General features: G+C 33.9%; 2 protein-coding genes across 9 annotated transcripts; one reads left to right on the top strand and one right to left on the bottom strand.

The window, feature by feature from the left end:
• The first annotated feature begins 382 nt into the window (after positions 1–382).
• On the top strand, positions 383–3,766 carry LOC108343736 (30S ribosomal protein S1, chloroplastic). Its single transcript, XM_017582088.2, has 7 exons — positions 383–702; positions 816–1,091; positions 1,185–1,265; positions 1,770–2,051; positions 2,119–2,229; positions 3,025–3,111; positions 3,521–3,766. Exons 1-7 carry the CDS (start codon positions 403–405, stop codon positions 3,623–3,625), a joined length of 1,242 nt encoding a protein of 413 aa, XP_017437577.1. The 5' UTR covers positions 383–402; the 3' UTR covers positions 3,626–3,766.
• An 809-nt stretch (positions 3,767–4,575) lies between these two features.
• LOC108343715 (E3 ubiquitin-protein ligase UPL6) lies at positions 4,576–22,966 on the bottom strand. Of its 8 annotated transcripts, none has more exons than XM_017582076.2 (26): positions 22,419–22,965; positions 20,698–20,795; positions 20,430–20,557; positions 20,045–20,156; positions 16,785–16,965; positions 15,290–15,475; positions 14,860–15,042; positions 14,083–14,158; positions 13,747–13,862; positions 13,358–13,641; positions 12,919–13,015; positions 11,718–11,861; positions 11,019–11,102; positions 10,852–10,938; positions 10,562–10,702; positions 10,317–10,442; positions 9,984–10,082; positions 9,713–9,780; positions 8,815–8,881; positions 7,067–7,237; positions 6,883–6,972; positions 6,238–6,318; positions 5,891–5,964; positions 5,737–5,808; positions 5,543–5,623; positions 4,576–4,913 (listed from the first exon to the last, which is right to left on the bottom strand). In XM_017582076.2, the coding sequence occupies exons 1-26, from the start codon at positions 22,575–22,577 to the stop codon at positions 4,847–4,849; spliced, it is 3,072 nt and encodes a 1,023-aa protein (XP_017437565.1). In that variant the 5' UTR covers positions 22,578–22,965; the 3' UTR covers positions 4,576–4,846. The 8 variants fall into 8 exon arrangements, 5 of the variants coding, with proteins under 5 accessions (XP_017437565.1, XP_017437549.1, XP_052727719.1 ...); XM_017582060.2 differs by having other exon boundaries at positions 5,543–5,632; positions 22,419–22,963; XM_052871759.1 differs by having other exon boundaries at positions 4,845–4,980; positions 22,419–22,966.
• Positions 22,967–23,350: the final 384 nt, after the last annotated feature.

Below are 23,350 nucleotides of genomic sequence, written 5' to 3'. Positions count from 1 at the left end.
ATCACTTAAAACGAGATGTGTAAATATTTTTGCCTCACATAAAACCTATTTTTTTTATACCAATATCATTTTAAATATATTGTTTAATATCTGTATTAGTGTATTCAATTAATTGTTTTGTTTGTCTGAATATTTACTGTCTAGATAATTTGCACAGATACATTATTTGAGTTTTCTTAATATATATTATGTAAGTATTTTTGTTGTCATTAACTCTATTATTTTATATTAATATTATGAGAATGTTGATTAATGATAAAGAAGAGTGGTGTAATAATTAAAAGAAGAGAAAAAGAAATTAAGAAGCAGTAAGATGTTAAACATTATCCTGTTTGTGAAAGTTTGAGGAAAAAGTTAGAGTGATAAGAACGGGACATTATCCGTAGCAATGGCACCACACAAATGGCTTCTCTTGTTCTTCAATTCACTGCTCTCAAGTGCTCTCCACTCTCTTCTTCTTTTCTCTCCCAACCTTCCCTTTTCACCCAACATCGCCATAACCAAAGGCGCGCTTCAACTTCCATAGTCAACTCTGTAGCATTGGCCAATGCACAGAACAAAGAGAGAGTCCAGCTCAAGAAGCTCTTCGAAGAAGCCTATGAGAGATGCCGTACTGCTCCCATGGAAGGGGTCTCCTTCACCCTCGAAGATTTCACTGCTGCTCTCGACAAGTATGATTTTGATTCTGAAGTTGGCTCCAAGGTCACTCTCGCACTTCTTCTTCTTCTTCTTTTCAATTCAATTCTTAATTGGGTCGTCGGCAAACTAAGAAAAATCGTCTTTTTAATGAACATTGGGTTGCGGGTTTGGGTCAGGTTAAAGGCACTGTGTTCTACACAGATAACAATGGAGCAGTTGTTGACATCACTGCAAAGTCCTCGGCGTATTTGCCGCTGCAAGAAGCGAGCATCCGCAGGGTTAGGCACGTGGAAGAGGCGGGCATAGTTGCTGGATTGAGAGAGGAGTTTTTGATCATTGGTGAGAATCAAGCGGATGATAGCTTGATCTTGAGTTTAAGGTCGATTCAGTATGATCTTGCATGGGAACGTTGCAGGCAGCTTCAGGCAGAAGATGCTGCTGTCAAGGGTAAGGTGGGTTTGTCGTACTACCGAACTGTGTTGGCTTCGGTTATATCGTATCACTCAAGCAATAAGGTTATTTTGATAAGATTATTGTATTGACAGATTGTGGGGGTGAACAAAGGTGGAGTGGTGGCTGAGGTTGAAGGGCTTAGAGGGTTTGTTCCATTGTCACAATTGTCAACGGTTAGCTTTTGACTTGAGCTACATTCACATTTATGGACTCACTAATTTTGATTCTCTGTTGGGTTTTTCATGCTGTGCTGTGTCTTTGAAATACATTGATAAGCATGATGTTTTATAATATATCAAAAAGATTTTTAAAGCTCCAACAAAAACCCAGCAAAGAATCTAGACTCAATCTAAACTTGCTCTGTATGCCATGTAACAGGTCAAAAACCATCTTATCAATGAATGAGTGCACAACATTTAATAAGATTCCATGTAGTCAGTAAAAAATAACTTCCTATATTCTCATTGAAGTTGAAATTGAGTCGTGCATTTTTCTTCAAAACTTATTTGCTTCTACAAGTTATAAATTATATCATTTTGCAGACTAGAAAATGAAACTTCTCATTTTCATTTCTGTAATTTCTGTCTTTCATTTAGCTTCTAAGACCCTGGGTTATTATTTTTTATACCTTTATCAAGCAGCTGAAATTCTTCTCATTTTGTTTATTATCTTCTCAGAACTCCAATATAGAAGAGCTTCTTGAGAAGGAGCTTCCTCTTAAGTTTGTGGAGGTGGATGAGGAACAATCTAGACTTGTCCTCAGTAACCGCAAGGCCATAGCTGGCAACCAGGCACAGCTAGGAATTGGTTCAGTGGTTACTGGCTCTGTTCAAAGCCTGAAGCCATATGGTGCCTTCATTGACATTGGTGGAATCAATGGCCTCCTTCACGTTAGTCAGATCAGTCATGACCGTGTAACTGATATCTCAACTGTTCTTCAACCTGGCGACATATTAAAGGTAAAACTATAGCGAGTAGTGTAGATTTTTGTCTGGATTGGTCATAATAGTTTTACAATTTGTTTAGGTGATGATCTTAAGTCATGACCGTGAGAGAGGTCGAGTAAGTCTTTCAACTAAGAAGTTAGAGCCCACACCTGGAGACATGATCCGCAATCCAAAGATTGTCTTTGAGAAGGTATGTTATGAACAAGCTCCTTGAATCTTTTACTCATTGCATAAGTAAATTATAACTTGTACTTTCAAATGCTTAAATTAAAAACTCCATTCATTTCCACTTTAGCTATCTAGTGCCACAGTTTGACATCATATAGGAAGCTTAAAAAAGAAGTTTCTTTTTTTATTTTAGTTGTTGGAGATCATTTATACACACCCACACCCACACACAAGTGATAACCCTTACTCTATTAGTGATTTTGAGATTGAGTTAAGCCTAAATGCAAATTCTAAAGTAGTATCCAAATTTATCTTAGTAATGGTTCTAGACCTATTTGACCATCTGTTATCTGTTGAAATTGAGAGAAACTCTAATGTGAAAATATTCTGTAAAAGGAACCCGTAGACTCGGCAGCTTATAGCTGTTTTGTCAGAGCAAGAGCGGAAAAAGATATAACTACCTGTAACTGAGGTTACACATACAGACACAGAAATACATGAGCATAGGCTTGTCTTAGCTAAAGGAGTAAAACTGTACTATAAACTATTCGGCCATTATTGGATCTTTAGAAGATGCTCATTCAGTCATGCAATTTTTACACTTAAAATTACGTTCACCCATTCAACACTCAACCGTAGGGGTTGTTGGAAATTTTTACCCGATTTCTAGAATCAAGTTAAGCGCATACACTAATTTCTAAAACTTTTTCCTTCGATTTCTTTAACATGTTTTAAATCTATTTCAAACCATTTTCATTCGCTTTGCCATTTTTGAAGGGGAAGTCACTCACGTAACTCTGAACTTCTTGTTATATAGGCTGAGGAGATGGCTCAAACATTCAGACAGAGAATAGCCCAAGCAGAAGCTATGGCTCGTGCTGACATGCTTAGGTTCCAGCCTGAGGTATCTATGGATTTTATTATTTCTTCAAAATTCTTAATCTGGTAAAAAGGGAGAAACAGAAAATGATTAAAGTGAGACTAATATTGAAAAACATAGCAAAGTCAGGTTCTTGCTGCAGCTGAAGATTGTTGGGTTTCTGAAATGACAAGAATAAAATTATTTAAAATTGGATCTTACTAGACAAGGAAAGGAATGTCACAGTGCATGTGCATAAAAATGGAATTTGCTACTTCGGACTTGTTTCTGATTCACTTACCTGAAGCGAGATACGAACATATTTCTGCTTCCGGCAACTAGAAATTTATCTTGGGGTTTGGTATCTTCCTATAATATCCATACATAGATGGAAGAGATATGATAGAAGAGCATTTCATGAACCTGTCACTCAATATTCCATTTTGATTCGCAGAGTGGATTGACTCTCAGCAGTGATGGGATCCTGGGACAATTTACTTCAGACTTGCCTGAAGAGGGACTAGATCTGACTGAGGTGCCACCAGCTGAAGCATCATGATTGAGAATTTCGAGGTTTTTTTTGCTTACATTTTATAATGTTGCTTGTAACAATCCAATATTGTTGTCGAACGATGTATTGATGCAAATGTATTATTGAGTCAAATAAATAGAACTATTAATACTATCATTACACTATGAAGTGATTCTTCACTAGAATATATTCATCGCTAAAGCAACTTAGAGTTTATATTCATTGTTATCCATCTACATAAATACTAAACCACACTAACGCTTACGTCGCCATAATATGTTGTTATAATTCCAGTTCTCATTTGTTTTCTTCCCTATCTTTTTTCTATCACTTTGTGTTAAATAATTTAGATTTATGATAAAAATAAGTTCGTCAGATTTCATTACTGAAGATTATCCAGTGGATCGATTCTAGATAATGTCGGAGGGGTGAACACGTTTAGAGTTAACTAGGTTTTGAAGAATTCTATATCACAACCGATAAAAATTTAATCGGTAGGGTCGATTCGTCTAGTTTTATTCAATTTTAACTATCCATTCAAAACAGTTCAATAAGAGAACATTTAAGTTTTAATCAGGGAGGTAATTAGATTTACAATAAAAATAACAAAACCAAAAGAAAATGGAAAAGATGAAAAAAAAAACAAAAAATATGAATGAAAATAATGCCATGTTGCCTGAGAAGACTATAGTCCATAAATCAAATCCTCTAAAACAATAATGATACATGAGTTTTTTTATAGTTTAAAGATGACCGAGTATGGGATTGTTAAACTAAACATTCATCTCAATTAAATTACTAAAAATTCAAGATTATTAAACTCAAATCCACACCTAGTTTTTTTTTTCTTAAACAAATATTTGTCAGGAATGAGAAATTTGTGCTTTCACTTTCCCTTCAAAACCTAACTTCACGACCTACACCCTCAAATGCAAAAGAACAAAACCTCCAGGTGGAGTTTTGCTTTTATGATCATAGAAAATAATCGGGAAAAAACCCTGCCAAAGTGAATTTCACAAAATAATTCACATTTTAGGTATTTACATTTAGAAAAAAAGACACAAATTGGCAGTCAATATTGGATAAGAATACAAGTATATATATACACATACATACAGTAACACATGATATTTTTATTCAGCTCTACCCATCCGATTATTTGCCATTTCCTGTTCCACTAATCGTCATCGGAGTGATTCTCTACCAAGCTTCAAACCCTAAAGATATCGTAAATTCCACTTCATGCTTTTAACTTAAATCAAAGCCAGCATCGGCATTTATGGCATACAGTAGTTTGGTTTCCAATTGCTCCTTACTGCAACATGATTGTCAGGGGAAATGATTTAGAAGAACCACCAGGAACTACTTCAACAATAAATAATCTGAAGAACAACGAGTTGACAAGTCATAAAGAAACTCTTCTGAATCATAAATAATATTTTAAATGCAATTTTTTCTAAAAATTCCGTTGCATTGTTTTTATCTCAATACATACTTTTCCAAAAAATAAAAAGAACTCAAGGATGTTACAAATGCTCCGCTCATTCTTATCAAATTCAAATCTACTGAAAATGAAAAATACTAATTATAGTTAGAAAACAATCTACAGAGGATCTATTTTTAACATCAAATGGATATCTCTATACCATATATCTTGGACTTCTTTTTAAATAACTAAATATAAAACTCACTGCCTGTAGCACCAATAATGACACATTTAAAAAACCGTGCACTTTTGTCAGAATAAGTTGTTTCAAACATAATCCCAGCCAATTAATGCTAGTTATTTAATATACTTCACACAGAGTAAACATAATCTCTTAATTTTCGTTCAGCATTAACAATTCATATATCTCCAATTCTGGCTGTTCTAAAAGTCTAAAATTGTAACCACAGAAACTATTATATATCAGTTCTGCAAAGGTAACCTAGCCTAGGACAAACCTTGTATAAGGCGGAAGCTTCAGTAGATTCATACAAGTAGCCGATGTTGGTAATCGGTCAAGTGATTCCTCCGCAGCATTACTGGAAGCACTACAACGAAAAACATTAGTCAATTCCAATCTGTCATCCTTGTCTTCTATGCTTAGTAATGCTAGAATTAAATATCAGAACATATTTGCTGGAGCTGCATTCACCTTTGAATGCAAAACAAAGGTTCGAGATTTCGGAAACCAAGCAATGGCCCACGAGAGCAACCTGTTACGAACCTGTACAGATGATAAACTTATTAACCATATTAAGATCGGTCATATAAAACGGCTACCTATTCATGTGTATGTGTATTCTTACTTCAAAAATTTCTTCCTGTTTTCCAATGAAAAGCCTTTAAGAACTTCCCAAAACATCTCAATAACATAGTGGTCCTATCATAAGAACTACATGTTAGAATTCAATAATGTCAATAAGAGCAATGCCTTTTAAGCTAAATGGAGTTTGTGGCGTCATCATCAGAAAATTAATGATTGAGATTTGAGAGGTAAAACTTGGCAGTGTATTTAAACAGAAAAAAGTAAAAAAAGTATGCTACAAGATCCACAAACTCCTCATGTGGATCTTATTGAGTTTAAACATGAGCTACACACGCCTTTATTTTGTTCCTTACTGACTAAAAGCACAAAAAATGCCAGAAGGCTTACACTACGATAATCTCCTGCATAGTTGGTGTGCAGCCGTAAATCATCAATATCCAAGCTGTCAACTGAACCTGATATCAGAAGCTGTGGAAAACAATGATGTCAAACAAGTTGGACTCCAATGAAACATATAAGTGTAGGATAAAACTAGTTGAAGCTCACGTCCGGAAAGATGGCAAAAATAAATACAGAAGTTGAGGATAAGATTTAATTAACATTGTAAAAACTAATGATAATTAGGAAAAAAATTACAACTTAGATAAAATTCAGTTATGTGCCTTTCTAGTTGTTGAAGACACCCTTAACAACCACACAAGCAAATATCAAAACCAATGTAGTTAAAATTGAAATTAAGATCGTGGAATTGTGTAATTCCACAATTTCGCACAATTGACTTTGTTCTAATTGATAATACAATTGACTTTGTTCTAATTATACACACATATATCCAAATTTGTTCATATTTTTGTAAAAATAAGAATCTATAATCCATGTTACAGTCCCACGAATTACAATATTGCGAGCCCTTTATAATTCTAACCCTAATCTCAATTTTATCTATCTTGATAAAAAACCAAGAGTACAGTGGGAAGAGAGAACAGCATAGCTTTCAAGACCCAAAATTGGACAGGATTACTAGAAAAAAACCTGAAGTTCATGTTCATTAAACATATCGATCCAATCCTTCTGAATAAGTTGTTCAAATCCCCTCAAGAAATGCGAACTCTGTTGGCGTATCTGAAAGCACAATTATTTTTATTATTTAATTGCAAAAATGGAATTATTTGTAGTACAAAATGCAATACAATTACTTTTTTCAAAAGTACTTTACCTGAAAATTCAAGCGGTGATTGGCTACAAGATGAATAAAAGTAATAACATTCTCATTAGTGACACGTAGGTTTCTTCCCCCAGGAAGCAGTTCCTCCTCTGTTTGTTCTCCATATTCATTATTTACTATAACAAAGTATAGTTCCAACTCCGAAATGTCTCCCTTATAATGCTGTTAGTCAAACAGATTGAAAGGGCAAAATTGATTCAATAAGAAAATAGAAGCCGTCCTACAGAAAAAAATTATCATCTTGACAAACTACACATCACACCAAGCCTAAAACCCAAAGTCCATACATGAATACTATTTAACTAGCGTAGATTGCATTTCAAATGACTATCAAAGCATTTAACAGTTGTATATTTGATTTATAAAAAAGTAACAAGTTCATATTAGACTTTTACAAGCTTAAATTACAGAACACAGATCAAGATTTAGAAAAGGAATTGAGTAAATAAAGTCAGAATATTAGACTAGAGAATGAAGTTGTCTATTTTTTTGTTCTTTACCCAGGTTATTTCTATTAAAAAAACCATGAGTTACCTTAAGCCTCTGTTTGGATCCATTGATGTACTGTTAATGGAAAAAAGGGAGGCGCAGATTCATGGCTTGATGTTCATGTTTGGATGAGTGCTAACACAGCGGAATTGTAAAGATGGATAGCGGAGGGGTAGGGTGGAAATGCCCCCTCATGATTGTAATGAAAAGAGTGAAAAGACAGGGAGCATGTTGTATTTTACAACTCTGCCCTTGTCCTTCCAACAGAGAATCATGACCTTTTTTGGGTTTGTTTTATGTGCATGAAGAAAAATTGTAGTGTATTAAAGTTATAGGACATTGGAAACGGTACACACTTTGGTTTATAATAGATTATGTCATCATATATAACCTATTATGTCCAAAGATATAATGGATTATATACCATGTCTTGAAACCCATGGGTAATTGAAAAAAATGCCATTTGTCTAATCCGGTTACTGTGTTTGTCAAGAACTACACATGGATTGATGATATATAGGTGTAAACATTGGACATTGTAAAATAAATACCGATTGATTGGATAATAAATATAAATTTGTTTGTAAGAAGCCCCTATAATTAAGGGATTGGAATTAGGAGTTTATCAGGTAGATTTGCTCCAGATTTAGAGTCTTTATGTCTGGAGATTTATTTCCTTTTATAAGAATTTCGGTTTTATTTTAAATACCAATGTACTGTTTCTTTTCAAGATAAAGAAAAACAATTTCATAATTATTGGTTCCTGCCGACAAATTTTTTCAGATGTATATTTATTGTATTTTCTGAAAATGCATTCTAAACAACAATACAGAAAATAATTTAAATCAGCTGGTTGCATTAATCTATGAGATATTTAATTCATCTAATTTAAATGAGTTTATTCTTGTTAAATATATATTTAATTTCAAAAATTAAATAAATTTTAAAAATATTATTTCCATTACACAAATTAATTTCTTCTATTTTATCTATTTTTAAAATTAATTTATACTCATTCTTATTAAAATACAACCAAGGGCATTTATGTAATTATAATATTATAAGATTAATTTAATTTTTTTATTTCATATTAATCACATTTACAACAAACTTTAAACTAGTTTCCCCTCATTTTCCACTTTCTTTCCCTTAATTCAAATATCCTCACTTTCCACCCTTTCAATCCAAACAAAGATAAGACTAAGGCAGATGCAAGTAGATGAAAGTGCCAGTGATTAAAGTGACATTACCTTGAGAAAAATGAGATGGCGATACAATTCCGGGTCCAAGGAGGGCAAGTCATTCAAATAGTTGTACCTGGTATAAGGAAACTAAAGGTGTAAGAAATCCCATTATAAGCATGCAGTCCTTCCGTAACACATACTACTACCCTTGATCCTCTTTTGGTATCTTTTCCAAGGCTGTCGCACATGAACTAAAAAGTATAACTAATGTTTTACATTTTATAAACAAATTATCCAACTTCCTATTATACACTTTATCTATCTTATTTGTCATTTATTCATTCCAATTTCTCGATAAATGCATAAAATAATTGGAAATTAGGTGTCAAAAGTAAGGATAAAATTGGAAAAATATTATCTTGAACTTTTCAAGTTAGAAGGAACAATTTTTTTTTTTCAAAAAAAGATTTACAATTGAATAGGAATACAGGTGTAAAAGGACTTCAACAAATTGAGAGACAGCTCATTTGCTACTAACACCACCTTGGCAATATTTTATATATGCATTTTTAACCTAAAACATCTATTTAATCCATGAGAAATATTTTAATAAAGGGGAAAAGGAACAATAACTCTCTTACTAGTGTCTACGTCATGCAAATAATTTAATTGCTAAATCTGAGTTCAAATTTAAAGGTAAACTTTTTACAAGTTTGTTTGGACTTTTTCGAAAGATCCAGTGGAACCCCTATATTAACCGGAAGGGCACAAGGTCAATTAAAATCCAGAAATACAATTATCCATCTACAACTATAAACGTTATGGTCACATTTGTGAATCTCATACTAGTAAAAGCAGTTGTAAGCAAGAAAAATAATGTATGAAAATCCAAGATTTGAGCACTTGAACTAATTCAAAATGAACAAACTACCTAAAGCAGAGCAAGAGACTCCTTGAGTCTTACTTTTGTTTCAATTTGCTCAAAAAGAATGTAGCAAATGGTATATCAACCAGAATCCCTTCAAACATAGCCTGCACACGCAAGTAGTAATTGTGAAGCAAAGTTCCAATTAAGTGCAGGCAGTATAGTTATAGGAGAAATACCGCTCAAACAACATGACAAAAAAGATAGAATATCAATTTGGAGTAAATTCAGGTATCTAATGAAAAGGCCTACTTAAATAAATTAAAAAAAAAAGAGAAATTAAAAAGGGAATTGGAAAGGAGGGGAATACCTTTGCAAGAAGAGTACCAAGGAAGTGGAAAAATTGGAAATGTTGTTCATGTATCATTCCCGATCCAGGATTAGGATAAAGCAGGTGATCTGCTGTTTCCTAGATGCATTGGCATTCAGTATGCTAAGAATAAGTAAATCACAAGGAAAGAATAAAAGGATAACATGGGCAGGATTACAAAATGAAGTAACTTTTGTCACTCCACCTATCCAATTGCATCCATATTCACACTCACTAATACTTCAGTAACCTAGATTCTTTAATGCGGTCAGCTATATACATAGTAGAAAAAACCTTCAACTTAAATATACACAACAGCACAATATTTCTGACCTTAAATAATCCATACTGCACATCAAAGGCAGCACGTGTGATGTTCTCCATGAAATCTTTGAATATTCCACCGCCATCAATTCCAGCCTCTTCAACTCCAAATTCATTGACAAAAGTCACACGGATCTGCAAAGCAGCAAAACGAAATCACTCTCACATAAAAGGAGGACCTATTAGATCCCTCAAAGAAAAGAAAACAGGGAATGAATAACAAATAAGAAAATATGCCTTAGAAAAGGAATTACCAATCCTCGAAGACTATTTTCTGTCAACTGACTCATTTGATTATAAGCATCTTCTAAAATACGGTCTCGTTTTATTCTGAACCGATTCCTACTAAATACAGCCTGAGATCCATGCCTTTGCTTAACAGCAGCCAGTTGAGACTAAAGAAACAATAAATAGACTATATTGGTGATCCATTGACATGGTATGATACAGAATCTCCAAAACCTTGCTTAGTTGCAGCTATCTATTGTAAATTAATAATACAAGAATAACTAGAAATAAAATCAGTCAAAAAAGATATTCTTACAGAGTATATTTTAACCCGGCTAGTAAATGGTATCAAGAAAGGGGCCTGTTTCAATATTTCATTTGCTCGCGTATTTTCTATTAAAGCCTGTGGAAAAAAGGATTATATTATACAAATAGAAATTCCCGTTTCCATCCTATAACCATGATCAATGAAAGAGAGAGTACCTGAGAGATAAATAGTTCATTCACACCATCAGCATGGAAGTTACTGGGGGATGTAAACTGCCGCCTATTGTTCCAATCTTGCAGCTATGGAAGAAATTCAAAATGTAAGTCAGAAATATAATAAAGACAATTCATATAGTACGGTTATTGGTGATATTTCATATGCATGGCTCTTAAAAAACAGACAGAAAATCTTTAATACAGAAAGTGGGGACAGTAAGGACCTTTTCTTCAAATATTTATTCAACAAATTGGAGAAAAAAAGAAAACAAGGTGAAAATAAAGTGAAACTCTTGGAAAACGTCTCAAACCAACAGACCTGAAGAAAACTGGAAAGCCTTGGTATCTCTTTCTTGTGTTGATAGAAGAAAAAAAAATGTTACTAGTAATAGTGAGAATGGAGAAGATGGCAACAGCATAACAAAAGAGAAGGTAAATATCCCCAAAATAGAATATGGAAGAAACTAAAAAAAGGAAAATGAGATGAAATAACATAGCCCAGTCTCTCTCTGTTTGCAAATAAGACAGAAAATCCCACCAAATACTCATAAGCATAGCATAGAAAAACCATAATACAAACATATCCTAAAGTCAAACCCTGAGAGACGCCCTTGTGATATAGATATCACTTTTTCTGTTTCCGAGCAAAATGTAACAGGGAACATGATATAAGATACACAACATGTGAGATGTTTCTACCTGGGAGAGAAGCTCAGAGACTGCAATGCTAACCCTCTGTTGAATGGCCTGAACAAACCGCCCCTTTCTAACTGAACTATTTGGAACTGATTTTACTGAATTAGACGATGTAGTATTATTCACCCACAGTAGCTGCCACAGAACCTGTGAATACAGAAAAACTATCCAGAATTAATTAAAATTGCAAAGGTCACATTTCCAGAGCTTCTGCAGAAAACATGTTTGTGATATATTCTGGTTCAATGCCACCAAAATATATATATATATATATATATATATATATATATATATATAGCATACAATATTCAGGTTTAACTCAATCAATGTTGTCAAACTCGTGAGTATACTCATAAACTAACAAGACGTTGTGAGTTTTGGTGTGGCGACCAAGTAAGCAAACTTGGTGGTGGCATAGAGATTTCACAAATAGTTGCCAGATTGTGAACTTGCCTTCAAAATTGGAGGATCCTCGGTCACTTCAATCCTGAATGGAGCCTGTGTGGACTTGGTTTTTCAACCCAAAACAAATAGCCCGTATTGTATTTGGGCTTTCTGGTCGATTCATTGAACCACCTTAAAACTTTTCAAACATAGCCCCATTTCCCTAAGATTGGCCAACACAGATGATAACCAATTTGCCATCTCAGCTATCAACCCCAATGAGCTCCATCACTCTCCTATTGCTATTGCAGGTCCATCAATCATCACATCACCGTCTCCAACCCTCCCATCACCACCATCGTCCTTGTCCAAGCTCATTGTTGTTGTCAACCTTCGTGTGACCATCAGCATCCCCAATTGTTTCGGGTGCACAGCATTATGATAGCTGGCTTTTGGTAGTTGTTGGAAGTGTTCTGATTTCATATTTCTTTGTGATGTTTTTCTCCATTATTTCTTCTTAATATTATGTTATGTCCTTCATTTATTAGTTCTTATGAGTTATTTATTGGATCTTAATATTTAAGTCATTTTGGTTGCTTATAATATTTTTAATGTATGTGTATGTCTATAAGGTTTTCTATTTGCATAACTCTTATGAATCAAGTCACGATCTCTTATTCCCCTTCCAGTCCTCTTGCGATCCTCAAGTTTGAGAACATTGAACTCAAGTTCTTCATTCATTAATATAATATCTTGTCCTATTCAACCACAAAAACTGTCATGAATTTCTCTACTAAAATAAATCATAAAAAACATCTACCTGTCTCAATATAATGATGAGGGTCCTAATATCCTTCAGTGATAGCGGTTTCTCCTGCTCATAAAATTCTTCATTATCAACAATCATAAGCATGTGCCTGAGATAAGAGAAAATAGGTTACAGTATAATGATTTAGATCACAGATAGTGTTGAATAATAGTGTTTTGGGAATTGCTCAGAACTCAGAAGGTGTATATTTTATATTGATTCAAGAGTTAAATACATATAAGTACAACAAAGGCAATAAATACAAAACTAACAAATCTGCAATCATGTAAGCCCCTTTGACTTCAAATGATAGTCATGACTCATAAGACCCATTTCCAACAAATATATTCAGAATTAAAAGAAGTTAGAAAAAAAGTTCATGGTGAGTAGAGAGAAAAAAATTTCATGTCTCAACAAGAATTTATTAAGATAATGGCACAAAAAGTTTTACTTGTAGACAGGACAGAATACAGCCAGAGGTAACAGCCAGCCAGGTGCATCATTTGAGGTGAGTGATGACCACTTTTGGTTCTCGTGACACTTCTTTGTAAAATTCCAAAGGGTAATAACAAGTTCAGTTCTGTAAGCAAGCACGGTCATAATCCGCTCAAGTGGCAGCTTGCCGAAGGTAACATGCAAAAACCCACAAACCGCATCAACAGCAGTAACTTCTTTATCATTGGGTCCATAATCTGAATCGTTGACAGATGAAATCTCTTTAAATAGTATGTTTGTCTGCACATGCCAAAAAGTAAAAATCTTGATTAAATTTCAAAACATGTCAATGAAATTTCTAGTCAAGGGATCCTAGACACAAATGTCATTTGCAAGAAGTCATACCAGTTGTAGAAGGAAGCGAGGATTTACGGCATTATTAATTTGCTGCTCCAATTTCCTATCTAAAGCTATTTCCTTAACTTCATCTCCAGTCATATCATCGTCAGCGCTCATAGAACCTGACATTGCCACTCTAAAACTTGTTAGAATTTTGAACGGATTGAACCTAATCCCAAAAAGCTAACTTGAGAGGAGGCTTGCAAATTCATTTTAAGGAGTATTTCCCTGTTATTCTTTTTAATAGTATATTATTTTGTCAAAATTAAAAAGTGATAGTATTGTTTAATAAAGAAGTAAAAACTTCAACTAAAAAATAGAACATACAAAAGGAAAGCATACTTTCTGTACCATTGAAAGTTTTTGCAGATGGGACTGCCTCCAGCAAAACTGTAGTGACAGCCGCAAGGTCTATTGCCTGAAAGGGATCAAACATTGATCAACTACAAAGCTGAGTTAAGTTATCAAGCACAAGTTTCAAATTCAATTGCATGGCAGCATCTTTAAATGGCCATCACTGCGAGCAAAAGATTCCCTTCAAACTAATTTTTTTTTTTAGATACTTAGAAAGTGACATTTTGTCTAGAAAATACAAGATGTGTAATTTCCCAAATTTTTAATAAATTATGAATCTGAATGTTGTGCAAAAGGCAATACAAGATGTGGGCCCCTACAGGATGTAAAAAGTCACTGACATTTGATAAATTGTAAGAACTTAGCCCCCGTTACCCACCACAACCAAAATTATTTAGCTGAAGGTTAATGGCCCATGGTTGCACAAGACCAATGAAGGGATACCACCATCAACTTACAAAAGGTAAAACAATTTGACCCGACTTCTCTTCAACAGAAGTTATGATATGAACCTAAAAAACCAGAAGATATATAATCCAATCCTTGTAATTCTCTCCTAGGCCATAGTAAAACTACTTTTATGTAATAAAAGAACCGAAAGCAAAATCTAGTAGACATCACCAAATCAATTTTAATAGAAGTAAAAAATCAAAGTTCCTAGTCATATCCACCATGAGATCAATCTCTTCACTTAGATAAGTCAAAAAGGGATATGAACGAGGCAAGTTATAGCAGATGGCATACTGTAGTGAATAAGCTCCTTACCATATCAAATGAACAGAGAGGATGAGACAAAGCAATTCCAGCAATTTCCAATACATTTCCAAGCATACAGGCATGGCTAGGAAATTCATTTGATATATCCTTAGGTAGAAAGTTGATTATATTTTGCCCAAACTGTGCCATTTGATGCATGTAAAATTGGCTCAGGTCCTCTGCGGCAAACATCTGTGTACCAATTCAAACATTTAACAAGACTTGCCAAAATTTACCTATATAAGATCTGGAACGCTGGCAAACATACACAGCATTCACCAGCATTAAGATGCATAGAGACAGAGTTTTTTCATGCTTAAAGTTTTCCTTTGACAGTTGTGAAAAGGATAGACATTCTTGATGACTAATACATTTCTTAAGCTTCTACTTATTACAAAAGGAAAGAAACCCCATCAAATAGAATAAATGGAAAACGTACCTGTTGTAAATTAGGGAAAATATGCCACAAAAAAGGAATTGTGATGATCTGAGATGCAAAAGTATATCTTGGATTAATATGTGAACAGATGCATGGCTCCTGACCAACATGACATACTACAGCCATAAGCACACGCTCCAATGATGAACCCTTGCCAATGGAAAAATTATTTTCTGCATCATTACCCTACAGGGAATCACTTGGGAAGTTTAACGCTGGTGAATGATACAATACCTTATCTGAAATGACAAAACTAGAGAGTATAACATAAACTATATGGCATTGGATATTTAATCAATTAGCCTAGCTTCTTCTTCTGGTGAGGGAAACTCATCCCCGATACCCCCCCCCCCCAACACCCCTAAAAGAAACCCTCAAACACTATGGCTCCTTGATGATTACAGGTCAAAAGGCCCATGTATGAAAATAGTTCAAAAGTAAAAATGCCCACAAAAATTATGGATAAGGGTAAACCCATGAACTATTTTCTAAAAATAAAAAAAATCCTACTTAAAAGTGAAAATGAAAAAAAAAACAAATATTTACTTAAAAAATTGTACACGTTTAGAAAATATTTACTTAATCTAAATCCACACCTAGGACAGAATGAGAAGGGTTACCTTTGACATAAGTCAAGTTAGAACAAGTTAAGACCATGTTAAGCTAATTGAGACGAACCCTTGTTTACATGGTCCTAAGTTAGACTAAGTTTAAGTCAGGCCAAGGTGGGTTACGTTTTAGTTAGGCAAAAACAAATTGAGTCAAACTCAAGTAGAGTTGGGCTTAACCCAAGTCGTGTTAAGTGAGATTGAGTCCAATTGCAACCAAGTTAGATTAGGTTAAAAGACAAGCTTAACTTGTGTCAAGACAAGTATTGAGTTGGGCTAAGCCTAGGTCTGGCTGAGTCAAGCACATGTCAATATTCCTTTACTAAATTGATCATTACACATACAAGAATAAATAGATTCAAAATGAGTTCTGGTATAGTTTGAATGAGACATTCAAATTCAACACTGGCTTCTGTAATAATCAATACATGTTACTAGACGTAGATGTTGATTCAGGAGAAAATAATTTTTATAAGCTACAATAGAATACAGTAATTAATTACAGGTGTGTTGTTAGATTCTAGACATCTCTTTGTAATCAATGCTTTAGGGTTAGAGTTCTCTATATATTGAGGCTAATGTACTGTGTCATTGAATTAATTCAATAAAATCTTTTCTCTCGTACAATTTAATCTTTTTCAAGTGTAGATATTGAGAATACTACAGAAAAACGCAGTAGAAATAAAGGAATTTGAAGAAATTTCACCTAAAGATAAATGTACTCTTGTCAGATAACACATTTAGAAAACAAGGATCTTTCTTCATCCAACAAAAAAAAAATAGACCGAGGAAGAAAGAGTTAACCCACATTGTTATTTTCCCTTGCTTGCTCCCATATTTCTCAAATACCTCAAATTATGAATTAAATTGATTCTGAAAGACATTACCTTCCCTGTAAGAATGATCTCTCTTAGTAGGCCAAGTGCATTGTTTCGAAAGAGATATTCTACTATCTTACAGCTCCATGGCAATTTGGAATCAATTAACAATACTAAAACCTCCAATAAAGGAACAGCTGATACATTCAACTCCTCAGGAGTCAACAAAAGCTGGCCTTTTAGCTGATTTCTGTCCACATAAAAATTAAATAAGCAAGGTAGCAAATAAACCCAAAAATACAAAGTAGCAAAAATAAAATACAAGAACTTTTTTCAGTTAATAAGAATAAATGGTACAGCAAGACAAAGACCAAAGGCAAGAAACAGTCCATGAAGATTACAACTTTTAGGTTCACTTTGAAATACTTGCATAGCATCCAATTGCCAACGTATATGCACGGGTGGGATGAGACACTGTTTCTCTAGTGACCATCATATATGAAATTTTTGATGACTTCTGTTTTTCATTATTTCGGACAAATAGAAACAGAAAACATGTCCCACATTGGCTAGGATCATGACAAATACTCATTATCAGCCTTGGGCAATTCACAGGTCCCCCACACCCCCTACTTTGGGGTTAAATTTAGTCTTAATCTCATTCCTAATATGTATTAAGGTCTATCAAGCCGCATTATTGGGTTAAGCCACTTGCAAATGTTCAATTCTAACCTCATGCTCCAACTATCCAGTCTTGAGAGAGAGCAGGATTTTAAAATGTCTCATTTAGGGATGACAAATACACCCACACTCGAAAGTATTGCTTTAATTTATCCCAAATTTGATGGAGAATACCCACATTGACTAGGTACAAGTATGAATATAAATATGGATAATACCTGATTTTTTAAACCAAAGATGGGAATGGACATGTACATACTTGCCCTGTTTCCATGGTTTTAAATTACTAAAATATCATTTATTAGGTAACCTAAAAAACCTATTTGCGTTGTTCCATTTGACCTTTGGTTTCATTTCATTTGAAGAACCCTTTTTTTTGCAATAGAATTTTTCATTCTATCAATTGTTTGACTTGTTCGATATCCACAAAGTTTGCTTAGATCCTTAAGGTATTTTGTCTCTCTTCACAACATCTACTTCACATTTTTCTCTTATGTGTAGTTTCATTCAAATGATGTATTCCCTTTCAAGAATTGCAAACTATAATTTCGTTAAATTAAATCATTTTTTGGGCACACATTTGATCCTTTCTACTCCTTTTTAATATTTTTTTTTTGTTTATTTCTTATCATGTGAGAGTTTAACTCTCCATTTTGAGTACTCAATCATGTAAACCCTTAGTTTATTAGATAACCTAAAAAAAACTATCTTCTTTTTTCTCTTTGGTTCTTAGTTTCATTTTACTTGAAAAACTTTTCTTTCACTACACAATTTTTTATTCTCTTTCTCAGTGGTTTGAATTGCTCGACATCTACCAAGTTCACTCATGCTCTCATGGTAATCCTTCTCAACATTTGAAAAAATAATAGATGTTGTATATGCCATGGAATTTTAATTATATGTCATTGTTTCCTCTTGTCTTGATATTTGACATTAAATAAAAGAAAATGTGTCTTTTAACATTGAATCATTGATAATAGCACGTCTTCTTTGGTGTGACTTTTATTTTTTGTAAAAGAGTTATTTAATTAACACTTGGAATAATATGGAAGTGGGTACGAATATACCCACTACCCGAGGGGGACTGGGATAGGACACAAATTCCATACCAGACAGCGATAAGGACAAGATGTGTATGAATTTTTAATTCAGATATAGGGATGGGTAGACGGGCATAGTCAAACCCAAACTATTTCCTTCCCTACTCACATTGGCTAATAATATACCTAAAATACTCCTTAAAAGTCTTGGGCAATACTCCTCCTTTAGGCCAGCCTTGGGTTGACTTAAGCATGCTAATTTCTAATATAGAACAATCATTAAACAAATTACACCTCCCAGCCTAATTATTCACCAAGGTTCATGTATTGTTCATGTATGCTTAAATTGCAAATTTAAATTAAATTTAAAAATAACTGAAATAAGATAAGAAATGAAACATGTTAGGGCAAGAGAATGGCACCAGAAAAACAACAGTTTGATATTGTTGGGTAACAAAATTAGAACTGTAACAGGAAAAAAGTTAGTTACTCAGAATTTGAATTGTAAGGTTTTTGGTAAAAGTAAAACTTTTATTCCATTTAAGGTCCTTGTAATTCTTGGAATTTTCGCTTCTAAATAAACTTAGTGATAGAAAAACTAAATTACAAGAGCTCCTTCTAAATAAACTGAGTGATAGAAAAACTAACGCCCAAGTAAGAGTCATTTCAATGAGTTCTTCAGCTCTTTTTCTTATTCATTTTCAAGTTTTCTTTCTCTTAACCAATCTTTAGATACTATACCCTTTGGCAGATCCATTTTGAAGTCTATAGTTCCCCAATAAATCAACAGCAAATGCCAACATACTTTGGGACATTTGCACAATTATTAATGTCTTGCAAGTTTTGAGAGCTGGCTCACAACATAACATCAGAACCTCTGTAAACCAAGTGGCTTATAATTCAACCCTTGCCACCGCTATTCTGCTGATACAGTTGAATTTTAACACAAGGTAGATGGACAGTGTATTGTCCATAATTCAAGTGTAAAGAGATCTTATATAATGATGAGCAATGCTAGATAAGTACTATAAATCATTCATGTGCCTGCTCCTAATAGTCTAAGCTTTTGGGAGAGTCGGTTCATGACATGTTAGAAATAAGTATGTTTTGACAAGCATCTATTATATTTGCTACAAAATAATGTAAAAAAAGCACAAAGTAGCCAAACAGTAATTAAGAGATAAAAACCTATTTTGTTGTTAATACTAATAGAGTTGTAATATGTGCTTATAGTCAAAACCACACACACTAAAGCAAAATTATTACATTTTTTTATCAGTAAATGTTAGTTGTTAGTATTTTGTTAATGAGAGGAATTGAACTCACAACCTCTATCACACTCCATTTCAAACCCTTCAAAATTATTACATAATATATATAAATTTGAGTTCATGGCCCATTGTCATGCGCTCTTTAGCAATACATAACAAAATACCATCAGAACCAATGTAACATGAACACGAGAAAACCTCATCAGAAAAAAAACAACATCGTAAATGATATAAATTTTATAGTCCAACATGAAAGAGAAAGGAAAAAACAGGTTAGATAGTTTTCAAAAGCCCGAAACTCAGAAAAATTAGATCAAATTATGGCATGAAAACCAACCTATTCTGATGCAAAGCATGAATACAAGCCTGTACAAATCGCTTCACTCGGTAGTTCACCAAAGCACAGGTGGAAGAGTAATCCACTCCCGCAAAAATGTTCACAACGTCCCCTGTTGCAAATATTTTAGCTCTAAGTTTAGTGGCAAACTCTTGGGGAAAAAGACTGGAAGGAATACAGGAATCTAAAATATTTCAAACTTCTAGCAAGAACCAGACCTAACAATACTAGCATGGTTTTATCAAACACTTCAATACCTGTGTTTTTATGAGATCATACAAAGAAATCCAGAAACTAGAATACAACCTTTGTCAAATCACAATTTTTTACTCAAGAACAATAAAAAAAAAACTGTATTTCAAATGGAAGGCTGATTTTGAATTACCATTATTTTGAACAAACCACCAAAGCAACCGGCATATTTGAACAAGAACTAAAAAATCATCAATATCGTCTGCCTTAAAGAAATAGAGGAACTGGCAGAGGAAATCAGAATCTGGACCAAAAGAATTCCTGAATGCACAGAAGATGGCGTTTATTTGATTAGTAATGGTGCAATTTACAAGTAAGATCGAACCAAAATAAGCTGCAATATAATAAAGAAAATGTACAGTACTCAACAATTATAATTTGTAATGATAAAAAGATTTCACCTGTCCACATTTTGGCAATATTTCCCATAGGCTTCATAGAACTGCTCTCGCAACTTAGATTGTTCAGTTTTGACAGCTTTTCTTCCTCTGAAGCATTTCTGTAGCTAGAATCAGTCAAAAATTTGCTTGACACATGAAATATTTTGACTCCCAGAAACATCATGTGCCTTCCCAGCGTATAGAGACACATTTTAATAAACTACCACAGTACACACAACACATCAAACAAACAGGCAGCGAAACTTTAGGAACTACAGAACATGCAACAATGCAATCTACTTTTCATTTTTCATGTAGCAATGAATATTCGGGAATATTTAAAATAAAAATATCATGAAACCAAAAAATTGAGAAATGTCGCCAATTGTTACCGAAATTAAAAAAGGAACGCAACTTTAATTATGATTTAATACACTGTCATGATGCCCAGCATAAATCGACGAAAAATATAGAACCAAAATTTCATGATAGATGGGCAGGAATTTAAAGCATTGAGTTAATAAACTACTGGAATCAAAACCTTTTAATATTGAAATCTTGAACAAATTAGTAATAAAATGCTCTTTCTCCTAATGATCATGTGGAGGTCTAGTTCAAAAAAAATTGTCCATTTCCCACAATGTAAGGAAGCTAACTTGCCATAGCCTCATAGGACAGTAGGAAATTTTGTTGGGGGGTTTTGGAGAACCAAAACTCGGTGCAATTTCTTTTGAAGCATCTCTAAAAGGCTTTGACAAGAATAAGAAAACAAGGATTTTATAGCAGTGTGTTGTTTTCTCAGATCTTTGCATGTAACAACTAACAGGACCTTCCAGGCTGTATTTTTTTGTCCTTGCATCTATTATGGGACAGGATCGTGTATATGGACTTTTCTTTAGTGCTGCACTTGTAGTTATTTCAGTAAGGGAATGCATGTCTTTGAAAAGAGATTCACGAGCTTCATGGATTTCATATTCAATTTTAGTTTTCCTTTTCTTTTTTGTTTTCCTTTTGAAGAGGATTCCCTACCCTCCCTCAGATGTACTTTCACTTTTTTCTCCTTAACAATATTCTTTTATATCGAGAATAACAATAACAATAATGAGGTCATCTATGAATATGATAGCACAGTAAAACTACCGAAAGAAACTCGAATCTTTATTTATGTGCTTCCTTAATACCAAGGTACTATGACATGTTTGCATACCTAGGCACTGAACCAGAATACCCATCATCACTTCTTGTATCATACTCATTCTAATAAAAGGAGTCATTTAGTATTGCAGCAAAATTTGTGTATATTAACACATTTTTATTGCTAAACTTATCCAACATGATGGAGTTAGAAACAGCAGAGCAATCCTAGACAAAAGCAATTTAAATTGCAGGAGCTAGCCAAACACGACAAGAAGTTCGTACCATCAAGCATTGGCAGAGTTTTTGAGGGGCAAAAGGTGGTCGTGCCTCCCCTAACTTTTCTCTCTAAATTCTTTACTAAATACATACATAAATGCATTCGTACATACATACACACACATATATATTCGATTATATTTTGGCTCTCCAAAATTCTATTTGAAGCTTCTTGCTCCGCCAAATTTTCAATCAAGCTACATCACTGTCATCGAGCATTACAATGAGAAGAATTTAGAAACCAAACTCGGCGGCGACTGCAGTATGGAAACAATGATATGCAACCAAATTGCAAGACACAAGCTAAAATCAAGCGAATGCACTTCAACCTGAATTTTGAGTACAGCAGAGTTCTGCTGGCGCAACCACAAGCGCCGGTTCCTTTCAACTCGCGTCTGTTCTAGAAGGTTCTTCCGGTCCCTTTCCTTTGAGCTGCGACCGCCCAAATCGACACGCTTCCGCGTAGAAGGATCGCCGCTGAAGAACATTGTTTACCGTAGTTTCTTCTGCTCGGCCAATTCATGCCCTAGTTTCCATCACAACTAAGATCGAAGCATGCAAAACGCGTTTAATTTGCAATGGTAGCTCACTTCAGTTGGAAGAAAGGGATTTAGCCAAAAAAAGTTGCCCTAAAAATGGAGAAAACTGGGAACAGTGTTCTTTGGTGCAAAAAGAGAGGAAAGTCTCGACAGTAATAATGAGATTTCTTAATCCAATAAACCGCTTAATTTAATCACTGAAAATCAAATATAACAATAATAACAGCAGAAATTGAAGGGAAAATCGACTAATAGAAGAAGAACACTTAATTTTCCTTAGTTTTTTTTCATGTTTTTTCCTCCCCCACTTTCCAGGAACTGGGTAGGAGAAAAGTTTACAAAAAAGTTGTTTTCTCTATCAGAAAATATTACAATGACCCAGTAGTTATTTTGGTTACATCAGCTTGTGGCAACTTTAACTATTTTTATTATAAATGTGAATGAAAATTGTTATAGATAATATAGAAAAACTAAATTCTTTTTTTTATGCTAGTGCATTTTTTTAGAAAAGTGTATTATTCACTACAGTTGTTTTTTTTTTTTTTGGATAAAACACTTACCTTTCAGCAATTTGCACAAGAGAAATGGTAAATTGTGGATCTAATTCTCCTAGAACAGAGAAAATGTGTTTTAAATAAATAGTTTGTCATATTAAAAAGTGGATAAATTTGTGTCAGATTCCTTAGCTTTTCATGGTAAAATGATCTTAAAGTGTATTTATA

This window comes from Vigna angularis, chromosome 1 (assembly GCF_016808095.1).
Source record: "Vigna angularis cultivar LongXiaoDou No.4 chromosome 1, ASM1680809v1, whole genome shotgun sequence".
NCBI classification, from domain to species: Eukaryota; Viridiplantae; Streptophyta; class Magnoliopsida; order Fabales; family Fabaceae; genus Vigna; species Vigna angularis.
Note: the sequence above shows the minus strand (reverse complement) of the source record. Positions and strands in the feature narration are given on the sequence as shown.

What these genes read in the sequence shown, in the direction of transcription:
- LOC108343736 (XM_017582088.2), top strand. Translation starts at nt 403, where the DNA reads ATGGCTTCTCTTGTTCTTCAATTCACTGCTCTCAAGTGCTCTCCACTC. An exon ending in CAAAGATTGTCTTTGAGAAG is followed by an intron (nt 2,230 to 3,024) that starts GTATGTTATGAA and finishes CTTGTTATATAG; the next exon opens with GCTGAGGAGATGGCTCAAAC. An exon ending in TGCTTAGGTTCCAGCCTGAG is followed by an intron (nt 3,112 to 3,520) that starts GTATCTATGGAT and finishes TTTGATTCGCAG; the next exon opens with AGTGGATTGACTCTCAGCAG.
- LOC108343715 (XM_052871757.1), bottom strand. Translation starts at nt 22,577, where the DNA reads ATGTTCTTCAGCGGCGATCCTTCTACGCGGAAGCGTGTCGATTTGGGC. An exon ending in TATTGCCAAAATGTGGACAG is followed by an intron (nt 20,558 to 20,697) that starts GTGAAATCTTTT and finishes CTGTGCATTCAG; the next exon opens with GAATTCTTTTGGTCCAGATT. An exon ending in GCCATCTCATTTTTCTCAAG is followed by an intron (nt 7,238 to 8,814) that starts GTAATGTCACTT and finishes TTTGACTAACAG; the next exon opens with CATTATAAGGGAGACATTTC.